This window comes from Rutilus rutilus (assembly GCF_951802725.1).
Source record: "Rutilus rutilus genome assembly, chromosome: 10".
In the NCBI taxonomy this organism is placed as follows: Eukaryota; Metazoa; Chordata; class Actinopteri; order Cypriniformes; family Leuciscidae; genus Rutilus; species Rutilus rutilus.
In genome coordinates, this window is record NC_140215.1 from 21,663,159 (window position 1) to 21,688,532 (window position 25,374).

Below are 25,374 nucleotides of genomic sequence, written 5' to 3' on the forward strand. Positions count from 1 at the left end.
GCAATTGCAGATTTCGAACAGGGATGGTCATGACAAAGAGGAAAAACTACGGAATGCAGCTTAAGGCCCCGATCACACCAAACGCGTTTTTTGCAGTGAGAGGTGCCTTTTTAAAATTGTTTTCCTATGGCAGTGAGCGTTCTACGCGCTGTTTATGCGCCGCCAGGCGCCTCGCGTTGTACCGCCTGCTGCGCCTCGCGTTTTTGCAGTTGGAAAAAAAAGCAACTCCGAGCGGAAAAAGCGTCTGACGTCATAGTTTTTTTCCACTGTCAAATCAAAAGAATGGAGAGGCGGGCTTCCATTGTAGTGATGAAAGCTACAGTTGCTTTGAACGCCCGGAGAGTGCAATGATGGAGGATAAACTGGTGGTGCTCTAACAGGTTACCAGGAGCTTAACGACTTCACAAACCGTAACTACCACAATGTTAACGGAAAGTAAATAAAGTTAATAAAAGGCTGATTTGATGTTTACTTAACTGACAGCCAGGACAGCTGGTTTCGGTGGTTGCCTAGTAACATAAAAAACGCAGCGCACTGCTCATCCTGTGTGATTGGGGCAGTGCTGTGTGCCTCGCGTTTTCAAACCTGAAAAATGCGTTTGGTGTGATCGGGGCCTTAATCTATAAAAACACTGATCATTTGAAAATCAAAATGAACATTTATATTTCACTGTACATTACCCTATACTGTCTAAATTCACATTCAGCATTTACAACTATTTATTGTTCACAAAATAAAAATTTTTTTTTACATGCAAACTTTTTTTAAACAAAATCTAAAAATACTAGTCAAGCTCACTAACTGACTATTTAGTTGTTGAACAAATAGTTTTACAAGGTTATATATATACCTCTTCTGTGCAATCTGTCTTTTTTTTAGGGTAATGGTAGTGTGTTGGTCCATGTTCTCGTTGATGAATTAGGGCTGCACGATTAATCGCAATTTACATGAAGTCGCACTTAAACCAATTTGGCTTATTGCGATTATGAAATCGCAAAGGCTGCGTCTGCGATACATTTTTTATGCGCAGCTTATTGATGGACGGCTCTGTAAATGCTGCTCCATCTGAAAGCACTGAGTTTGAGTCACTTATAACGTGAATTTGAAAAAGCAACACACGACAAACATCTTTCCAAACATGAGAAGCATTTATGAACCTCTTGTCCAACAAAAGACAACATTTAATAACATGCTTTTACTCCAAACTCACTTCATAACGACAGTTGAGCATCCTTCTATGAGATGATGTTGCTTCTTCCACAGAATAAGGCAGTCGTGTGTTTATAAGTCATGTTTAATCAATCAAAGCGTTTCATTCTTCTTGATAGTATGATGCACGTAGGGATTTCCTGGGCTGAATCCGAAATCTCCCCCTAAACCCTCATTCACTATTCCCTACGTTAGTCCACTAATACTGTTCACTTGAAGGAGTGAATGAAAACGAGTGCGTGAATTCGGACAGCCGTTGAGAGAACATCGGTTGTACACTCGTTATCGCAGTGCAATGTGGGAATTGAATAAGCGCACTCAATAACGTACACTATGGTTTCGGACACCACTACAAATGGCTGTCCCCTCAAATAACGCCCTATTTGAGGGTATAGGGGGTGATTTCGGATTCAGCCCTGGAATGATGTGCATTATCATACTTTCACGGCGGGGCATATTTGGCGTGTCTGCGTGAGAGCGCCCTCTGGCGTTCAGATGGAGCAGCATTTACTACCGATCAGCCACACTGCACTGACAAGCTGCACATAAAATAATCACAGCCTTTGTCAAATCGCGTGTGGTTTCATTGCGATTAATTGTGCAGCCCTATGATAAATCCAGAAGCTGTATGAAAGGCACCTGAAGATTTCCATCCTCTTGGTTTTTCATTCATCTGGGTCCCCTGCAGCTGAGGCTTGGAGGAAATTGCCTTTTGGGAAATTGAGTGGAAACAAATTAATTTGGTAGTATGTGAGCCTCTTTAACAGGAGGTCAGCAGCTGAGAGAGCCCAGCACAGCACTGCTGACTGGAGGCCCCTTCTCCTCCTCATTTTCTCAACATTACCTGCACTCCCATGGCTGGTTTATTCCTCTTTATTCACATAAACGGGGAGTCGCCAGGCACGCTTATGACATGTTTCATTTAAGAGCTGTGTTCTCTGTCACACACATCAATCTGAAGGCAGTAGTCAACCAATTTGGAAGCATTTACCCTGTTTGCTGCTGACCTTTTCATGTGCAACCAATGATTACCAGACAGTATACATGATGTATTATTAAATGGGTTGTCGCCGCATACAATGCAGTATATATGCCATGAACTGTGTGTACTTCCCGATTTATTGATAGTACACCCTCATGTTCCAAACAAATACTTTCTTCTGCAGAACATGTTATGAAAAAATTCTTTCTGTTGTTGTCTATCCATTGAAAGTCAGTGGGGTCTAGTGCTGTTTGCTTAGAGAAAAACATCGTCTTTTGTGTTACGCAGAAGAAAGCAAGTCATTCATGTTTTGCTCTAAGACAGAAGGTCAAATACACTACTATTCAAAGGTTTGGGTTCTGATTTTTTAAAATGTTTTTGAAAGTTTCTTATGCTCTGCAAGGTTAGCCTACATTTATTTGATCAAAACTATACATAGATGCCACCTACGTCACTACAAATAGAACGCCGCCATATTTGCGACCGACTCGCCCGGTATGGCCGCCCAAACTGCCCATTTGAATGAGAGAGAGAGACAGAGATACCTGGAGAAAATGTCTATTTAGGCTCCTCCGATCCTTATTTGTTACCGCCAGTTTTCTTTAGTCCATTATTATCTCCCCCAGGCTTGCCCCAATTGGCCTTTCATGATGTAGAAATACTTAAAGTCATAGAGCTTCATGGCGCGCGTTCATGAGAGTCGAGGCAATGTCATGAATGAATCTATGAATCTGCAGCTGTTCGGCATGAATGAATCTATCTAATCCGTCCATCAGCACAGCCAGAGACATCAGCCGAATATCATAAAAGACTGCCATATTTGTCCGAAAGAACAGATGTTCAATTACAGAGAGAAGGTTTAATACACACAAATATCAAAAGAATCTTTCGAGTCGAATCTTTTTGAATGATTCGGCTGCGATTAAAAGCTATCAAGAGGTAAGCTCACCAGTGATTATAATATAACGACTTAAATTGCAGTTTGTTCGTCACATAAAGCTATCATATGAATAAATAACGCTATTAATATAACGGACGAGTCGTATTAGATCACTTTTATGATACTTTAGTGATGTTTTTTTTGTCTTTTATTATTATTATTTTTTGCGTGACAGCCCCCAGTAGGCTAATGTTACTCATTCACTTTCATTACATCGACAAGAAGAGTCTCCATTAGGCTACATATTCAAAAATGTCCCTTTGTCTTCCACGGAAAGTAAACTTCAGGATTTGCACATGAAGGCGAGTAAATGACGGCAGAATTATCATTTTTGGAAGAACTAACTTAGTCCTTTAATATGCATTTCAAGGCTGAGATTATGCATCGTCTGCAGAGCTAACGTTAACGTTACTTACACAAAATAACATCTAAAGCGCATGTGACGAAGACAATTTATGAACTTCATAAAAATATTTATTAGATTTAGGTAGGTATTAACGAACAGACAGACAGTTATATTCAAAACAACCCCAAATCTTACTAACTTACCATGATAAAATGCATTTAAACAGATCCAACAATAAAATGAAGACAAAACATTATCTGTCGATATCTGTCTGTATAATGTTGGCCACTGAGAGTATAATGGAAATATAATTAACCACAAACCAACATGAGACTTCAAGTCTTTTAAATAAATTATTCTCTCTTCTCTCTTATTTTGGTATGGAATAAAATACCAGGTCAGGATTCCTCTTTCGGCTGTTGTTGCAGCCAACTGCACAACATATTGCAGGCATTACTGAGATCGGTCGCAAAGATGGCGGCGCAAAGCTACAGTGACGTCACGTGAACCGAATGAATACAGTAAAAAAAACAGTAATACTGTGAAATATTACAATTTAAAAATACATTTTCTATTTGAATTTTAAAACATTTCAATGTAGGCTATTCATGTGATGATAAAGCTGAATTTTCAGCATCATTATTCCATTCTTCAGTGTCACATGATTACAATTTGTTAAAGTCTGCTCATTTGTTTCCGTTGAGGCACTTCGGTAACTTAACTGCATTGATTTATAGGAGTGGAATTCAGAGACAGAACTTCTCAGAGAAGGCTGTGGATGTTTAATTCATTTCAACTTAAATTGCATTAAATTGACTTAAAAATTTAAGTGGAATCTTGTATAACTTATAATAAAGTAGAAAATTGCTTAAAGTTGCAGTCCGTAGTTTTTCCTCTTTGTCGCCATCTCTGTTCGAAATCTGCAATTGCAGTTATTCGCGGAATTATCAACTTTACGTGGGTTGTCCCTCGGCACGGCACAGCGCGGATGAATCCAATGTTTTGAGGAGAATGTGCGGCTGTCAGTCAACGCGCCGGTGTGGATACTGGCATTCGGAATCACAGATTCTACTTTTTGGAAGTAATTAACTTAACACAAGTAGGCCTAATTAACATCCACTTTTTGTAAATCGCGCTGATTAAATCTAACGATCGCTTGTATCACGTCAAACCGTGCAAATTATATTTTGTTCTCAAATTGTTAATGTTAACAACATCAGCATTGCATGACTACATTTAATGCCCTTCCGATATTTAGGGCCCAAGCCCTGAAAGGGCGAAGGCCCTATTGTTTTCGTAAGGATTATTTTTTCAGGGCCGGACTGAAGCTGGTACCCGGGCGTGGCAGGGGGGCTCGACAGCGCCCCCCTGGAATGGGGTCCGAAATCTTGGTCCATATATCAAACACGCTTGCATGTAATAATGAAACTCAGTACACATATAGATCTCATCGGGCCGCACAACTTTCGTGCTCTAAGTTTTACAAAAGCCCAACAGGAAGTTGGTTATTATATGTTGTTTGGAAAACGCATACAATGGAATGTGAAATACTCCTCCTAGGGAATTCATCCGATCGCCGCCAAACTCGGTGTGAATGAAGTCAAGACATTGAGGATGAATTCTTGCGAACAGATTTTTGATATCTCGAACGGTTCGGTATCAGAATCTTTGTTCTTCAAGGTTTCAGGGGCTTTTGGGGCCCTTAACGTGCTCAAAAACTCTTGAAACTTTCCACACAGGTCAGAACCCACAGTCATCAGAGCCGGGCTGAAGCTGGTACCCGGGCGTGGCAGGGGGGCTCAACAGCGCCCCCTTGGACACGGTCTAAAAACTTGGTCCATATATCAAACACGCTTGCATGAATTAATATGAAACTCGGTACACATGTAGATCTCATCGGGCCGAACAACTTCCGCACTCTAAGTTATTAGCTCCGCCCAACAGGAAGTCGGCTATCATGGGTTGTTTGAAAAACGCATGCTGTGGAATTTGATGTAGGCCTACTCATCCTAGAGAATTCATCCAATCGCCTCCAAACTCGGTCAGCATGAAATTAAAAACATTATTACAAGCTTACCGTTTTGAATCGAGCTAAGGCAAGCAGATAGTTTTAAACACTGGCTGTTTATGTACTTGCTCAAATTTTTTGGGGTAATTTTTAATTGTTTAATAATTAATAATAATTAATAATAATTTAATAATTGTGTATAAATAGGCTAGGAATTTAAAAGATTGCCTAGTACATGCTCGTTTTCAGAGTGTCAGTCCGTGTCCGTCTCAGAGTTTACTCAGTCCTATACAGAATGGTAATTATCGGTATGGGAATTGTGCTCAGTGCAATAATACATTTAAAACATAATTTTTGTGTCATTGTAATTGCTCTTACAGAAACGTGAACTGTTTTGGATTTTTACCCTTCAGACTTTATCGTCTAGGGGTATGGAATGATGAAGCATTATTTAATGTGATGTTATAAAGGTGTTTTTTTTTTTTTTTACTTTGATGTTATTCACAATTATGTGTGTACCTGTTTATGATGATGTAGTGTTAATTATGCATTCTGTCATTGAGCTTAATTGGTTACAAATGGATCTTTACGTTGATTGGTCATGTGATTATTTTAAATGGGATTGAGTTTGAATAGTTGTATGAAGGTCGTGAGACCGAAACATTGCTAATACAATTTTGATACTCATTTGCAAGTACTGATTGTGTGCGGGAGTTCCTTGTTTTTTTGTGGATCATTTTTAACCCAAAAAAGTTACGGACTGCAGCTTTAACTTATTTTGATGAGTTAAAGCAATGTAAAAACATATATTGTCATAACTTATTGAGCATAAAATCTTTTACAGTGTGTGGTGCTACAAAGGGATTGATTTTAAAGAAGAAAAAAAAAATCTCTCGATAAATTAGTCAACCTTTCCAGTCAACCATCCTGACCCAGTTTTGCTAGAAACCTCGTAAAATATCTCTTCCATGTCGCTATTTGCAATGCTTGAGGTCAAAGCCACTTGCGATGAGAGTCTTGTGAAGGGGCTTTTGCATGGTTTATCACCTTCTATGACATTTACAGTATCTAGGCCTGCTGGGTTGAAAGATAAACCGCTCAGGTGTTATTATGACTTTATTGTAGCAGAGCAAGTGTGATTTTATGGTAATTAGACTTCCCTGTCGTCTCCTGGAGGGTGTCTGTGTGTGTCTGTCCTCGCCTCTGTTTGATTTAAGTGGAGCACGTCCAGTGGATTTTCTGCCCTGTGCTTGTTATCCCTCTCGGCCAGCCGTATCTGGCGGCACAGGTGTTTATTCAAGCACAACGCACCACTTTGTTTGAGCATGTTTGCGCATTTGCTCTTTTCTCTTATGTGTGGATAAAATGCAGTTGAAAGATAGTAAACAAGGTTTGCTCTGTGGATCTCCAAATTTGGGAGCTTGTATTATGAGAGCGTTTGAAGTAACTTTTTTGTGCACCTAAGAGAGAATGGTTTACACAGAAACGGGGCTTTCTTGTTAACTCGCGTGAGTTACAGTCACAGTGAGTCCCAGACACTCCAAGATGCACGAGAAGTGGGATTATCCACAGCCGGTTTAAGAACATGGTGTCACATTATAATGAAGCAGTGAGATTGTGCCTCTGTGGAGGAGACGTGGCGTGCTTCTCACTGGATTAGTTCTTTATACCCCTTATCTTTGCCGTGTGCATAATTCACACACACATCCCATGCGAACGTTTGTCCTGGTTCCCACTCTCAATGGGACACTGGCATTCTGAGTCCAGCAATCACAAGCTAAACGAACAGTTTGTCGGCTCGGTGGGTTGAATAGATTTATATTGGCAGCAGAATCAGAGCAGGTGAAACTAGATATTAGGTGTGGGTTAATGCCGTGTTAGGACGGGCAGCTGTGGTCAGAACGTAGGTAGAATGCCTCTGATGAGGGATTTAGGACCTCATTGTCTGCCTACGTGAGCCGTCGTTTCACTTTGAAGCGTCTCTGAGCCCGTTAAACCTCGCTGAAAGGGTTCAAAGATCTCTGAGACAGACACAAGCAGCGGGGATTCTCACATGTGGTCGCGGGCAGAACGAACGAACAGGGAGGGGGAGGGTTAGTGAGGAGAAAAAACAAGGGAACCTGATTCTGGGAGAAGAATACAAACGGAGAGAGTGATGTTGCTCTGTCTGAAAGGATAAAATATGGTGTTTGACTTCGTTTTAGGTTGCATCAGCTCCTCTGAACATATGTTTAGCACTAAGTGATGACATTTTTATGAGCAGTCGTGCGCGGACCTCAATTTGCCGCAATCGTCTTACTGACTGAAGCAAAACTCTTCAAGCACTAACAGAACTGCTCTTTGAAGGAGTATATGGGCATTATGTACTTAAAGGATAATTTATGTCAAAATGAGAAGTCTGTACTCAACCTCTTGTCTTTTGAAACCCATATGAGTTTCTTCTTCTTCCTTTGAACATTAAAGGAGTTATTTGTGGGCCATTTGTGAGAGTGTCCACCATTAAAGAAAATGTAAACGTTTCTTAAAAATCGAACTCACTTGTTCTGAGAAATGTACTTTTTGTATTTTAAGATACTTATTGACCTTGGCACAAACAGTCATGAGGATTTGCAGGGCTCTTCTCTATGATATCATTGTTTTGTTTGTTTTCTGCATGTTGGATGATGGACTTGGACCATATTAATGTAGTTGGTCGCACCAACTGATTTTGTTTTTGTGCAAGTTTTAAAAATTTTAATTAGCAATGAAGCAGCTTACATTTTTTAAAAAATAAATATCTTTACTGTAACTTTAATCAATTTAATTCATCTTGGCTATACAAAGTATTAATTTCTTTCTTTCTTTCAAAAAAATAAAAAAGTGTTCCTCACACAGCCATTGTATTGAGACAACTAAGTATTTAGTATGGATGATAATAATAATAATAATAATAATAATTAGTTACATTTATATAGCGCTTTTCTGGGTCCTCAAAGCGCTTCACATATGGATGGACTACATTTATGATATTTGGAGTTTGACAGCACTTAATCCCTTATCCAAATTCAATATAACAGCTTAAGTACATTATGCTAAACTTCTTTTGTGTTTCAGGGGAAAAAGTATGTTTGGAATGACATGAGGATGAGTACATTTGTGGGTGAACTACAGTATCCCTTTAAATGAACTATCCCTTTATTGTGCTCATTGTTTCTGAAATACAGATACTGAGCCTTCTCACAGTCTCACTCAGTCATATATTTTCCTCTGGTCTCTGAAAGCTCAATTTATGACGTAAAATTGGACCATCTACAGTTCCTGCAATGCTTTGTCACTGTGGTCATTCCTTTTAGCATCGGTCAGACAGCAAGGCACCATGTTTTCTGTCCTGCAGTGGTTCATATGCCCTTCTGGAGGAAGAGACTCTTACTTGCCTTGGCATACAGCTCTCCAGAAATGTAGCCTATTCAATTGTGAAAGCCATCCCACAATGCACCAGGACGCGATTAAAATGAGGTCTAAAACCGCTTGCATTCCTTTGGGCCTCCTTTTTAAAGTCGTGCTTATTGCATTTAATTCATTTAAATAATATCAACAGGGCTGTTTGAGTTTATGGGAAGATTTTGTCTCATCTTAAGGGCCTTGAGCAGTGATGTTTCTGAAATTATGTCACACTCAGAATGCAAATCCCATTAAACTGCGCTTTTGCAAAAAAATGGAGTAAAAAACAGAAATAATTCAAGACGGATTTATGAGCTCAAGGAATAAAAAAGTATCCCGAGACTGAGGGCCTGACAAAACAGCACAATGAAAGTGCTGGAGGGGTGGGGAATAAAGTAGCTTTGCATATATTGTAAATATGGCTCCACACACCCAGAAATAAATGTCTTCCATTTCATATCGTTTTTTCGATTGGCTGGGTACAGCTCGGTGTATGAGCCCGTTCATTTTTCATCTAAATGGCCTTTCCGGGCATGTGCGTGCTCGGAGGTGCAAGTCCATTGACTGCCAGTGTGATGGAAGTGAATGGGAGACTGAAATAAAGAGTCCAGCATGCATTAACTTAAAAATGTTATACTATGGTATTTTTATTGACGAAGTGAGTTGTGCCTAAAGACATGCCGTTTGTCCTAATGTCTAACTTGAACTTTATTTTTTTTTGCTAGGATGCATTTTTGCCCCGACCAAGTGCCGCGACCAGCGGTTGCACAAATTACATCCACAGTCTATTGGCGACGCTTTTCCCGACTACTCTGTGGTCCTGCAGTCTCCTAATGCACACCTATTTTACCTCCTTTGGTTTATCATGATGCTCTGTGTACCTCTCTTTATTTCCTGCTGTCCTGTTCTGTTCTCTAGCCTGGAAACCATGCGGCCCGTCTCCATCTCAGGATATTACATGCTACATGTTTTTCTGCATATGAAAAAACACACACACACACACACAGTCCCTAGATTACTTCCTTGAATACAGACTCACGTCCTGCATATCTGACCATGTCTCATTGTTCATTATTTGTCTGTCCTGTTCTGGTTGGGGTTTCTCAATAATCAAATAAGCATAAAAATACACAACACATTTTGGTTGGATAATCAATTTTTAATTCAATTTAAAAAAACAACAAATTTTTTTTACCCTAACTGTTTAAAAGTTTGGGGTATGTAAGATTTCAGAATTTTTTGAAAGTACTGTAACCTGAATAAAAACTGTAATATTGTGAAATATTATTACAATATAAAATGTATTATTATTATTTAGGCTACAATTTATCACTTCTGATTCATTTAATGCATCCTTGCTGAATAAAAGTATGCATTTCTTTAAAAAAAGCATTTCTTTGGCTACAAACTCTTGAACAGTATACTGCACTATATTGCATATTTTATGGACAGTTGGTATAATAATCAACATTTCTCATTTTCTGCCATCTTGAGCATCAGCATGCAGTCTGGTATTGTTCTTTTTCTCTACATAGAATACAGAAGTGCTTCTTTCCAAAAGAAAGTATCTATGAAGGCATCTCATAATTATGTTACCTACCTTATGGAACAGCTTTCACTCCTGTGATGAACACAAACAGAGCCTTAGCCTTACTAGTACAACCCACTCAACAGAGCAACGTGACCAGGATTCACCTCTTCTTACATCCCTACAGAGCAGATATCAGGACTGCTGTGGTCTTGTCTTGTTCACAGAATGCTTTTGTATTGATCGAATCAAACTCAGAGCATGCTGTCTTACTCCTCATTTCCTGTCCTCCCAATGGGGGTGTAGCCCACATACCATTTTTTCCTATCTGTCTGCCATTGAACTGTTAAAAACAAAACAAAAACAAAACATTCTTAAATATTGTTAATAATTTTCAACACTCATTCAGTGCCACACACACACCACCAGTACAGCTGTGCTGCCAGCTGCTCACTCGCACACTCACAGGAAGCAGTGTGCCCCCCCGTCTGCCTATACTAAAAGACCTGTGTTGTTTTTAATGCGGCACAGCTGAGGTGCTGACTGGAGTCCCTGTCCTGGCCTGGAAGAGGCAGTGCATATGCTTTTCTCTTTCACACACGCTCTCTCTCTCTCTCTCTCTCTCTCTCTCTCTCTCTCTCTCTCTCTCTCTCTCTCTCTCTCTCTCTCTCTCTCTCTCTCTCTCTCTCTCTCTCTCTCTCTCTCTCTCTCTCTCTCTCTCTCTCTCTCTCTCTCACTCTCTCTCACTCTCTCTCACTCTCACACACACACACACACACACACACACACACACACACACACACACACACACACACACACACACACACACACACACACACGTCTGGTTCACTATCTTTGTGGGGACTCTCCATAGACGTAATGGTTTTTATACCGTACAAACTGTACATTCTATCCCCTTACACTACCCCTGCCCCTAAACCTACCCATCACAGGAAACATTCTGCATTTTTACTTTCTCAAAACAACTCATCCTGTGTGATTTATAAGCCTTTTGAAAAGTGGGGACCTCGGCTGGTCCCCACATTGTAGGTGATCTCAGGTTTTACTATTCTTATGGGGACATTTGGTCCCCACAATTTAATATAAACAAGGGCACACACACACACACACACACACACACACACACACACACTATTATACACAAAATGTATAATATATATAATAAAAAAACTTTAAAAAGCACCATTTGCTTTATTTTTTTATACTTTTTTATTTCATTTATTTTACAAATGTGGACCATTCCTAATAATCCTTTTATCTACCTACTACATAATTTAACATATTGTTGAATTTTAATTTAGCAATTATTCACAACTTCCTTCCCTCCCTCCCTCCCTCCCTCCCGTTCAGGCTTATGTTGTTAGTTGTTTAATGATTTGAAGTTGAACATGAGGCCACAGCTGTGTCAAGAAAGGCATGACGTGGATAATTTAACAGCCTACTTTATTGCTTTATAGTTGGTCTAATTGTGATCTCAGAGATGCACTCAATAGCCAGTATGTCTGCTGGCTTGCATTTTTCTGTTTATGTACTTTTTGGCACAGTAAATAGATGCATGGTCACTGACTTCTATGTTTTATGTGACACTAATCTTGCACCTTTCCTCTGAAACCTCATTAGTCCCTGGTTTCTTCTTATCTCTTGCTGAGACAGGCTTCTTAAATCTTTACACAGCCAAACTCTGTTAAATCTTAAACATATCAGTGTGCTCCTTTTGCTTTCTGATTCAGCTCAGCTCTAAGCCAACAGACAGAAAGCTAGCACCTTAAAGCACCTTAAAGCAAGTTAAGTGACTACAATCACAATACGGGCTTAAATTAAAAAAAAAAGTTTGAAATGACAGTGGGAAAATGAAAGTAAATGACAATTTCCATTTGTTTTGCATCCTTTTAAGCTCAATTCAATTTTATTTATATATAAAAAACATATATATATATTTATATATTTATATATATAAAATATATGATTTATATCATATAAAAAATATTGTATGCTCAAATGTGATCTCATTGCTTTGAAATTGTTCACATCACACTTACAACAGTCTTAAATAGCAGCCACCATGAAACGACCCACATTTACAAAAACTGTAAGTCCCTTGCATCTCTTATGTGTACATAACAAAAGAAAAAAAGGGGTTAAAGAAACTATTCAATTCCAATCTGATGGGTCATGCTCGGGTCAAATTGCCGTGGACTGGACACATAATTGGATCAAGGACCACATATCAAAGCTGGATTTTTTTGTGTTCACACTGCTCAGAAAAAATGAGATCTATGTCACACATAGACAAAAGATTGGATTTTGGGTTGCCAAGTGCCACGGACTGCTGTATTTCTTCTCAATATGATCCCTTCTTCTGGCCGTTTGACTCTCTGCAGCCTCCTCTAATTGGCTACCGTTTCCCGCCAAGCCTTTTTGCTCTCCTTGTGAAAGTAGTGCTTGCACTCCGGCCTGCATCAGATGAGCAGAATACATTTTTGTAATTGCTCCGCTGGGTTTGGAGTTTGTGAGGTGTGGTGATGGTGGTAATGGTTTGGGCCAATTTGGTCCATGTGTGAGTCCTGTTAAAACACCAGAGCTTGTGTGTATGTCTTTTGAGGGATATTGAGTTACTCTCTTGGGCCGGGAGGCAAGGCATCATGGCTTGTGTGTCCGTACACAGCGGCTCCATTAAAGTGCTTTAGGTCTCTGTGTGAGAGGCAATTAAATCTAGACAAACAGCAGGCTTGGGAAAGTGGTTGTCTCTCATGTACCAGTATTTATCAGAGACTTTTGTGCTGACCAGATTGGGCTGTAGACTTACCTTTCAGGCAGATTTTCTTTTGATCTTTGCAGTTTTGACCGCATTTGATCCAGGGTGTTGTTTTGCTCTTTCATTCTTTATCATCTACCCACGTTGTCTTCTTTAATTGTTGTTGTGGTTTTGAAGTTGTTGTATGTTTTTATGTTCTCTTCATTTGTTCCCGTGGGACTCTTTTCACATTTGTAAGGTAGGCTAATAATTATGGTTGGGAACCGAGAACTGATTCTTATTCAGTGTTTTCATTTGTCAAAAAATGCTGGATCTAAATGATTTGACATTCAGTTTAGTTTAACTTTTAAAACTAAATTAACTTTTTCCAGCGCAAGCAAGGCCCCTTCTGTTGCGAGGCCCTTTTCAAGTGAAACGGGTGAAACACAGCAAAGGCTGCATTTACTGTAGGCCTATCTTATTTGTGACTGATCCAATCTTTTGTGTACAATATTTTTAGTGGATTGGTTGGTCCAGTTCAACATGTTAGGTTGCCTTTATTGTGCTTTTTTTGGTCTTGTTTGAAAGCTTAATATCTCCAGTTCCCGTCCGTTATATTTGACTGAAAAGTAATACTGCTTTTAATAATTCTTTTAAATATATACACTGTAAAAAAATTCTAACCTCCCTAACTCAAAATTTTCTAGTGACTGATAACATCAAAATTTTTCAATTGGCCCAAGTGAAATTCTGTAAATTTCAATTGGCCCAAGTGAAAATCTGTAAATTTAATTTAATAATTTACAGAATTTCACTTTGGCCAATTGAAAAATTTAGATGTTATCAGTCACTAGAAAATTTTGAGTTAGGGAGGTTAGAATTTTTTTACAGTGTAGTTAGGACTAATTATTTCAGCAAAAATCCAATCTCTAAAAAAAAATAGGATAATATTTACCTGTAGGCCTATATGATTAATATGTATCTAATTAGCAGGGTTTTAGTAACGCTGGATGAGAGTTTAAACCGTTTAGTGAGGTTTATTGCTGTCAAAAGTATAAGGTTTCTCAAGATCATAAGAGCATAAGCCAGATTGTGAAATGAAACTTTTATGAAATGCTTTACTTGGCACTCAGAGGAGGAAAAGTTTCTGTGGGTGTACTGCAATAAAGTACTGTAAACTGGTATTAAAATGTACTGTATTTGAAACGGTTACAAAACTCATTTATGCCCCTCTCCTCCTCCACAGGAGAAAAGAGCACGTGTTGTTAGAGACGCATGGTGTTTTATATGTGATCCATATTTAATGCTGCAGAGCTGATGGCAGGCCAGAGCTGGTTATTCTTGGGAAGTCTTCTGTGACCCACATGAAAATGCTGCTTTCATCAGTTGAGCTCAAAAAGGCGAACGAGCCTGACATGAATGTTCCGGTTAAATATCTCAGAAATGACTCTGGTTTTAATATGTCACATGAAATCTTCATCCTGCAGAAATCAGACTGATGGTTCACGGTCTAGCAGGCTGTCGACTCCATCCGTTGAATGACAGGGCTTAAATGCTGGCCTGTCACTTCAGGCGTGCTAGAATTACAAAATGGACCCTGGTGCTCTTACAAATCTAAACCCTGTTTGATTACATTTCGTTACCGCATACTGTAAATGCCTGTTCACACCAAGGACGATAACTATAAAGATATAGCCTAGATCTAAAAATCATGGACAGTTGCACAGTCCACTCACGGTCCATATCATTGGAATCACTTTCAGAACAATTTTGTTCTAGCTGAAGTACGATAAAAACATTGACAGCCAATCTGAATCCATCTCGCTTCGAGCTCGAGCACATAAAGTGGCAGACGAGAGGACTGCAGCGTTCGTTTAGGCCTACAATAAACAGAACCATATTGTGTTGGTGTGGATCCTAATATAGTTATCGTTCTTGGTGTGAACAGGCCTTAAAAGTTTTTTTTTTTCTTGTTTGAAACAATGAGACTGCATTGGTTATTAGTGGACATAAATGATTCTGTGTAGAGTTTGAGACTCCCTAAAACTCTTTGACAGATGTACGAGCAAACACAAGCTCTGAGTGCATGGTGAACTGTGTAACAACTAGAACTCTTGCAATGCACTGTGCTGACAGGTAAAGTCTTGTTTCAGGGGAACTGTCTCCTAGCCAGTCTTTGAGTCTCAGACTTATTGAGTAGCATGAACAGTAGCTCTAAGGACTTTAGAAGCGAAGCTTTAGCAGGCAGACCAGCGGCCACATCCTAAATAAGGCAGATGGTTGAAACGAGAATACTAAAAGTGAGAGTGACACAGATATGGAGTGCCAAAAAGGGTGAATCTTTAATGGTCTGTGTGAATGTAAACAAGACAGAGATGGGAAAGAGAGTCAGTTTGGCCCTGGGATCAGACCTAAAGTTGCAGAATACCTACAGACAGTTCACTGAATATCTCATTCTTTCTTCACTACACACGAAAAAAGTGTAATCTCGCCAGTGGTTGGTTGGTTGCTATGTAGCTTATGAAGGCTGAATTGCATAGTTTTCTATACTGTAAGTCCAACAATGTAAAAACAAACGTACCAGGATAACATACACTTCCACTGTATATAAAAAGTTTGGGGTCTCTAAGATATTATGATTTTGATATACAAATACAGTAAAAACAGTGATCTTTTGAAATATTAGCCTACATTTTTACATCAATATTATTATTTATATATATATTTTAATATGTAATTTATTCCTGTGATGCAAAGCTGAATTTTCAGCATCATTACTCCAGTCTTCAGTGTCACATGATCCTTCAGAAATCATTATAATATGCTGATTTGCTGATCAAGAAACATTTCTGATTATTATGGATGTTGAGAACAGTTGTACTGCTTAATGTTTTTGTGAAAACCGTGATTTTTTTTTTTTGTAGAAAACTCAAAAGAACAGCATTTATTTGAAATAGAAATCTTTTGTAACATTATAAATATATTATATTACTTTTTATCCATTTAATGTATAATTGTTAAACAAGTATTAATGTATTATCCTAAATGGTAGAACAGTAGTGTTCTTTAAAAGGTAATGAGGAATTTTATTTGAATTGAGGAATTGATATTTTCAAGCACAACCATATAAATTTAGCTTGGCTATGAAGTTTTTGCTTCTGCCTGTTCTACATATAACATATAACATAACATAATACTTAACAAAACATAACATAACATGTACATAACATAACATGTACATGCATACATAACATAACTAGTGGTGCACGATATATCGGCCGCCGATATAATATCGGCCGATATGGTAATTTTTTTACACATCGGTATCGTTCCGATGTCAAAATATGGCCGATGTGAACAGGCCGATATTTAACGTGTGAAGCTGAAGAGGTTGATGTGAGAGAAATACACATTTCATACAGATGACATAAGCAGAGAACAGTCTGTTTTCTTTCATTTTGAATTGTTCTGTTTAAAAATAGAAGTTTCAAGCTTTCTATATATGTCTCAGGTCTGTGAGGCAGGTAGGTTTCGGTTCATTTATGAGACGCGCTCCAGGTTCACGCGCCGTCGCCTCTGTCCTGATTAAATATTTTCTAGTATATTTACTTTTTATTTATTAAATCCAATTCAATTCGTTGATGAAACATTGATCAAAATTAAGATACAATTAGGTTTCGGTTCATTTATGAGACGCGCTCCAGGTTCACGCGCCGTCGCCTCTGTCCTGATTAAATATTTTCTAGTATATTTACTTTTTATTTATTCAATCCAATGCAATTCGTTGATGAAACATTGATCAAAATTAAGATACAATTAATACAAAACGAAATTAAATTTAAAGACAGGCTTTGTGCTTTCTGCTTGAGGTCTCTGTGAAAGTTTTAAAGCAGTTTTTAAGTGCCGAGAGCGCTCACGTCCGTAACATTGTTAATGCAGTCCAGTGCGACTTATGTTTTTTTCCTCCTCATGACACATTTTTGACTGATCGTTTTTTGACTCGTAGATATTTGAATATATTGCTTGATATATGATACCCATTCGAATTAGATTTTTCTCAAAAGTGACAGCGCGTGTGATTTGTGGATTCTGATAAGCGCGAGTGGAGAAACAGGCGTTTATTTATTCATTCTCAGTGTTGAGAAACGTAGCCTTCATGTGTTATTGTGTTAATAATAACTAAAGTAGCCTACCTAATTATGTTACATATTTATTTTGTATGAAAACTATCGCGTTCGTTACTTATGGATTAAAAAAGTAGGCTACCGGTGCTGCGCGAGCTCTCTCTCACAAACACGGACGCGCGCACATAGAGAGAGAAGATAATTGTAAAATGAAAACGGGCTAAGTTTAAATTTTGTTCTTGCTTGTTTTTTTTTTTCTGTCAAAATGTCAGAAAGCATTTTGTATTATCCATCCGTGTTTTTAAAATTCGTTAAATGACGGACGTTTTACTGTTAACACAGCCCATATGTCGGATTCGTCTTATAGCCTATACTTGTTATTATTTTTAGAATAAGTGATTCGTTATGCTATTATTGAACTCCTGTCTATTCATTGTCAACTGTTTTCTATAAATATGTTTGTATTGGCTAACATTTATTCAGCTGGGTGTCCTGTTTAAAATGTGCAATGTTCAAACGCAAAGACAGCACGTCACAAGAAGCCCTTTTCCCTGTGGTATTTTTTAGAATAATATTTGGATATTGGAATAATAAATGAAGTAGCCTATCTTAATTGTACACGTTCCTGTTTTTTTTGTTTTTTTTTTACTGTTTTCTAAGGGTTTCTTAATTTTAGACAAGTTGACCAGCACACATTATATGCAATGCAATGTGTGTATGTGTGACATATTTTGCACACAGGTAAAGATGCCCAATATCAGTCATTTCTAAAGTAAAAAAAATGTGTTTTGGAAAATAGCTCTTTATTTGATAATCATTAAAATTTGTTTTCTATACAGAGATATCGACATCGGTAAATATCGGTATCGGCCATAACAGCAATATTAATATCGGTTATCGGTATCGGCCACAATTTTCACATCGGTGCATCCCTAAACATAACGCATACATAACGTGTACATGCATGCATAGGCCTACATAACATGTACACACAACCTAACATGTACACGTAACATGTACATTATATGCATAATGTTGCTAATTTAAATATTGGTGGTTTTCCTGTCTCCCCCATTTGTACATAACTTATAATTAGTTGCTTTACATGTCATCAGACGACTCCTACCCATCTATGTAGGCGGTTCTTGACTTGCAATATGCCACACTGTGGTCCAGAACTCATACCTTATGCGCCAGAGAAACAAGCGTGCAGCCATCTTTAGAATATTGTCTTTGAACTTCTGTTTTTGCAGTCGCTCTGTATATTTCTATGGCATCACTGTCAAGGAGTAATTAGCTGGTGAAGTGGATTTACTTATTGTAGAGTTAACGAAAAGTTATCATGAGCATTGTAATGTTTTAAGCAGATGTCTTAACAAATGTCAGTAGACCGGGAAGATTTTAAAACGAGCTGTTTATTCATAAATACGCAAGATCGCTGGGAAAACACAGACCGGAAGTCAAAAGACAACGGGCGCAGCGCTGAAAAGGGGCAGGGCTACATAAGGTCTATAGTTTGACTCTATTGTTGAGCTATATCTCAGACGGAATAGAGAAAAATCTATTGCACATGAAGGGGTTTATGGGGAGCCAGGTTGGCAGAGCGTAACATTGCACTCACAAAGAGCCAGATGTCATAGAGTGAGAGAAACGCAGGGCATGACAAACATCAGATCACCTTGGGAAGTGTAAATTGTGCAATAGTGCAACACACAGTCAAGCTAACCCTCCTGTCTGGAGCTATTCTATAGACCTGTTCGTACTGACAGAGCACTAGTAGGATGCGGTTTCATTGGTGTGTTTTTTTTTTTTTTTGGAGTGTATTAGTAAAGCACAGGTGTGTGTGGGCGTATAAGGGTTACAGGAGGGAAGGAAACGGATAAAGAAAGTGCTAAAAGCCACCTTCAGTTCACTTCGGGATGGCCTAGAGATGCAGATGCATGTGCATATTTAGAAGTAATTAAATCACTGACATCTCTTTTGAGGCATGGGGAGCGTTCACCCACGCACACTCACTCATTGTCACAGACCCATACCAGATGGGATGGGCTAGCAGATGGGCTGTGTCTTTTTTTCTGTTACAGTTTGGACAATGACATCCGAGGAATGACTTTCTCGCTGTTCCCTCAAATCCAACTGTTCACACTTGTCTTCCTTTATCCTATGTTTTTGTCAAACTCTGATGACGTTAACATTTCAGTCGCCATCTTTCACTTTCTACAGAACATTCATTATTCTCAGAGAGGTGTTGTCATTGTCTCCGAGATGCAGATGCTGTAAAACTTCTAAAAAGCAAAGGAAGTAATTTCACTTTTGTTTCCCGTGGGAAAAAAAAACCCATCAGGGTACACAACACTAAAATAATACAATTAACATTAAATAAATAGAAAGAAAAATCAAAGAAGAAACAAAACTATTTAAATGAAATATTATTTTACAGTAAAATTACATATAATCCAATGTTTAGGTAACTTGGTTAACCAATTAATAACATAAATATAGTAGTGCAATTTACAGTTACCAATTAACATGTTTGTACTGTAGTATTGTTACTGTTTTCTGAAATAATATTTACATAAAGGTTATTTTTTCCACAATGTAGATTTAAAATTGATCAACAAAATAGTTCCTTAATAATTACCTAAAAAATAAATGTTTAAACTCTCTGATGTTAATTAATAATAATTAATATGGTTAATAATAATTATAGTTATAGTCATTGAACTGTAAATTACATAATATTAAAAAAATCATCAGGAGTAGCCTAAATGTGCAAAATATATTTCAAATACATTCTCCAAATATTTTATATTATATTATATTTTATTTTATAAACCTAAATTAGCAGGAAAATAACAACTGTAGAGACACACAAAGATGAGTAATTGCCACTTTCACACATAAAACCCATTAAATTGCTTTAAAATTGCCAGATTACCTTTTCTAGAATGTATTCCGCATCTGCTGTTCACTCATCTGCACCAAAATGCTGTTAAAACTTTATTTTTATGTCATTTGTTCCTTTGATCCTGTGTATTGCTTGTTTCCAAAGGAGGATAGTTATTTTGTCATAAATAAGATGATAATCTTTAGTTTCAGTATTCAGTCGACTGATTTCTTTATCTACTCGTAAGGAGAAAAGATCTTGCATTTCAAAGTCTGTCCAACTTGACAACATATTTTTTTACGTTTACCAATGATTATATATATATATATATATATATATATATATATATATATATATATATATATATATATATATATATATATATATATATATATATGTGTGTGTGTGTATGTATATATCTAAATATAAACTCATAAGCTGCTCATGCTTTGCCCTTTATTTGTGTCTTTTGTAGCATTTACAGTGTGAGTTTTTTTTTTTATCTCAGCAGACATGCAGTGTGTGTTTCTTGAAGGGTCTGTAGTTCAGTGTAATTCTTTTGAGTGGCTGTGTTTAGTGTGTAATTGGTTTCTTGGCTGAAGGCCACTTGATTTCTTGAAGAGCCGATGGTTCTACACACACACACACACACACACACTGCAAGACTCGAAAGCTCCAGTCTTATCAGACAGGAGTGAACTTCTTATCAAGATTATAACAAAATTATACTGAAATAGATTTTGACTGGTTTAGTTCTTACTTAAATCATCCTGAATCTATTTGCATAAACGGCTGTTTGGTTAAAATTATAGTTTACCTGATGGAAAAAACACATTTTAAGTCATTTCAGAATCAAATATAAAAATATTGAGAAGATGTTATATTGTCATAATTTGACCACTACTGACCCCTCCTCCTGTCTGTCTTACAGTGGGCTCTTGCTCAGCCCAGCGGCAGGTCACAGTTCAGCCCGGGCCCTTGATTCGAACGGAAGGATCTCACATCACCATCTGGTGTAATGTGACCGGCTACAAGGAAGGAGTGGAGCAAGACTTTGAGTGGTCCATGTACCTTTACACCGCTCCCGACCGAGAGATCCGTATCGTGAGCACGTCCCAGCACAGCTACGCCTACGCCTTGTATGCCCAGCGTGTCAACAGCAAGGAGATCTACATCGAGAGGCTGAGCGGGGACTCTGTCGTGCTGCACATCACCAAGCTGCAGGCCGCCGACCAGGGCATGTACGAGTGCTACACCCCAAACACAGACAGCCGCTACCTGGGCTCCTACAGCGCCCGTACCAACCTCACCGGTGAGCCTCCTCCGAACTCTCACTTAACACTCATTTATAATATAGTATGCTGCCAACAGCACTGTTTTTGCATTCATGAGCCTTACTCAGACAGGACAGGTTTTCCCGCAGGACATTGGGTAAATGCGTGTTTCACAGATGTACTTGTGATTTTTAGTCTCGTCTAAAAGGAAATTACCTACTGTTTTTAAGATAACTCGGGGGGTCCTGTGAGAAATCAAATTCCATCCGGATAGCAATGTCTGGGATTTGTGAGATATTGTTATATAATTATTTTTTTTCCTCACACAACTTCTCATTTATTTTGACCTTTCATTATAAACCATAACTAAAGCTGTCAGTCAGCTCAGCGAGATAGTTATAGGTACGGTATTGTCATTGGGTTTAGAAACCTTTTCTCCAGCTTTCTGCGTAAAATGGTCGGTAATTTAAACACCTCATCCTGTTTAAAAAGAGAATTAAATCAATAAAAGATTAAAAGGAGAATGAAATCAATCAGAGACCGGGTTTAGTCCCATCTGAATTTGTACATGAAATGATACACTGTTATGGGTACAATATATTTTTTTAAACGATTGGTTGATTTATTGTGCATTTTATTGTTCATGCTTATTTCCCATATTTTTACATTTAGGTGAGTTTTTACCATCATCTAACTTGATATTAATGTTTAAAAACACGATTTAATAACGCTGTTAAATCTTTAGCAAATCTCTAAAGTAATGTTCATTTTGTACTGTTGTGATGCCTGAATTCATTTGTAGCATTTACAAATGAATCATTTTAGTTTTTATTTTGAACTTATTTAGACAAAATTGTGTTAATTTCTTTAGACAAAATTTAGATAAAAATGATCAGCTTATCGATGTCAGCCAGAATTTTAATATTGGAGCGTCCTAATTAAAAACTGTGACTAAAACATTGTTTATTAAACAAATCTCATCTGAATAGTACTACTTATAATTGGGTCTTTGAAACTGATTTTAGAGTTTATCTCCAGGCAATTCTGGCAATGCAGTCTTAGATATGCTTGGAAAGTCACGTTTGGGATCTTTTTTTAAAGTGACATTTGAAATGCAGCTTTTTTTCTTTTTTTTTGAGCCGTCAGCCTGAATCCTCTCCAACTAGTCATTGCTCATGTTAATGGATCTGCGCTAATTGGTGGACTTTTAATGCCTGAGTGGATTTATGCTGCACAAATCAGTCACTGTTCTGGTGGTGTAATAGAGAAGCTACCTGACAGAATGCCAGTCCATCTGTGTGCCAGCCCACCCTATTATTAAGTAGGGCACAGGCTTGTAATGCTGCCTTGCCACCTGCCACCATGATATCAGTATCAATAGTCCTCTTAATTATAATTGTAATTAAACTTTATCCTTCCAGCTCTGCTCCGGCACACATACCGCTGATGTCTCATCCATTTGTTAGCATAGTCACATGGGCTTGTGAGTGACCGTGACTTATTACAAAATACTCATTGTTAACAGTTCGGCTGTTGATTGTGACTAACCATGTGGGCTGAGTTGTCAATGCCAGGCGTTGCTGCATAGGCTCACATGCACCGCATGTCTTGAGAGGCTGCACAAATGGACATGTGGACCAGCAGGAACAGATTTAATATGGGATCGGTGAGTCATGAGTCGTGTTTGGTGTGGGCTGGAGAGCATCACACTGAGAGCCACCTGTTTAAGGACAGGCATGTCCTTGCTCAGTACCCCATTCCGAGATCTCTGTGCTTATTTTAACACACCATCATCCTTTCTGTTGCCTCTATGTGCTAACAGACCTCATGAAAGTGCTCCTTTTTAACTAGAGTCCTATTCCCATCATCACAATAACCATTGTTGTGGGTTGAAAAATAACCCGAGTTAGTCATTGTCACCAGTTACATCAAACCTGTGCTAAACAAAGGGTTGAGGTACAGTCATGTGACATTTACGGCTCAGTGTTCTAATTCTTCTTAAAGGTGCAAGTTTTGGCCCTTTAGCGGTTAAAAAAACGAAACTGCATGCATTTTGTGGAAGAACATTGTTTTCGTTGTGCTTCGGCTCTGCGTGACTGTGAAGATAAATACGAACAAGACAAAAATATGTTTTGGAAGAAGAGACGTTAAAGTAACCGGAGCAGCTTTTCTCTATTTACGGATATGATGAGACACGCACAGGCGAAAACCATCCCGTCAGGTCAAAAATATAAGTACTTATAATAGGCTTACCATAGTGAATCAGGGTAGAACAAAAACCCATTTAGGAAGAAGGATTGATGATGTATTGACTCATTATTTAAATTTGAATTTTGAACCAAAAAAAAGTTACATAGTGGACCTTTAATTTTTGTTTTTAAAATACTCTTTAAAAAAAAGAAAGAAAAAAAGATAATGTTTTGGGGGAATACAAACTTTTTATTCTATTTTATACAAAATTTTATTCTTAAGAATATTGCATGAACCAGGTGATTGGTTCCAAAAAAAAACAAAAAAAAACAAAAACACTTGCATACTAAATTGAGTGCCTGTCAGGTAGCTGTTACGACCACAGCCACCAGCTTAAATTGTTTGCCGAAAGGCCTGGGAAAAGTTGTAATGAGTGGAGTACACAGTAGGTAATAATTAACGTCCAAGTGAATTTATTAGGACAGCTGTCTCAGCACACGTGCTCCAAATAAAGTTCAAAATAAACAAAACAAATCATCAAAAATACGAAAAAAAAACAATACAACACATAAATAAAACATGCTGAAAGCAGCAAAACACGGCATCAAATCTAGCAAATCATCAAATCTCATAAAGACTCACATCTTGCAGCACTTGACTGTACAAGCTTTAGCTCTTGGCCCATCTCCCCCTCTGGCTCAATTAGCCTCTCCCTTTGTACATGAAATCTTCCCGCCAAACACTAGCGGACCATACCAACAGTAGGGGTCGGGTAACTCCTGTGACAATCGAAATGCATTCAATGTCTATGCTGTTACATATGCATTTAAACAGAAAACATAATCTCAAATAATATAATCAATCAAGTAAACAATATGAAAACAATCATAACACATTAAACACTAAATCATTGTATACAACACTGTGCACTGATGTTCCTATGATGATAACCCCCCAGGTTCATCATCACAGTGCCCATTAACATAGATAGCAGAATTCAAATTGCAGAGATATTCTAATGTTAATAGTAAAGCATTTGTACTGTTATGTGTCAGTTACTTCCACTAATACTGCAGGATTTCATATGAAAATGAAAAGCAGGTGTTGATCTAAATTTAATCCCTTCTCTTGGAACAGTGTGAATTGAAACTATTAGCGTGCTTTAGAGACAAAAACAGTGTTTATATGTCAGGCAGCAGTGACCTTTGCATCTGCTCTTCAACCTGATCTTTCCTCACATCCTGAAATTCCCACAGTGCACCAGGATCTGCTCTAAAACCTCCTTCAACCCTTTGTTTCTATCAGACAGGATTATGCTTGAAAGAAAAGCTAAGGTCAGAAGTAAAACCTGTGGCTAAGTTCACATGCTCTGGTAAAAACAGATAACGACGGCTCTGCTTCAAAACATAGCGAGCTGCTGTCCACACAGGAAGCTACCTACATGAAAAGAGAGACTTGATTAGTAATCACAGATACGTTTTATATTAGCATGTTGCTATGCTAACAACACAATTTACAACACTTAAATATTGGACTATTTCACACAATATTTGTGTGCTACTTTTAATGTAGTACGACTGGGATTGCCAAAGGACACATGTGATTGTCCTTTTATTTATTTGAGCCAAACTGAGGTATCTAAGGCTAAATAATTTTGACACCCACTGCTTAGAAAAGCCTTAGATTAGGAGTGCCTAAAAATACTGTTAGC

At 38.0% G+C, this 25,374-nt stretch overlaps 1 protein-coding gene across 1 annotated transcript in view; it reads left to right on the forward strand.

Moving 5' to 3' along the window:
* Nucleotides 1–25,374, forward strand: part of igsf3 (immunoglobulin superfamily, member 3) — a 167,909-nt gene that overhangs the window by 25,181 nt on the left and 117,354 nt on the right. Inside the window, exon 2 of the mRNA XM_084420277.1 lies at nt 21,131–21,511. Coding sequence (XP_084276403.1) covers nt 21,131–21,511 — 381 coding nt within the window. The remainder of the gene's footprint in view (nt 1–21,130; nt 21,512–25,374) is intronic.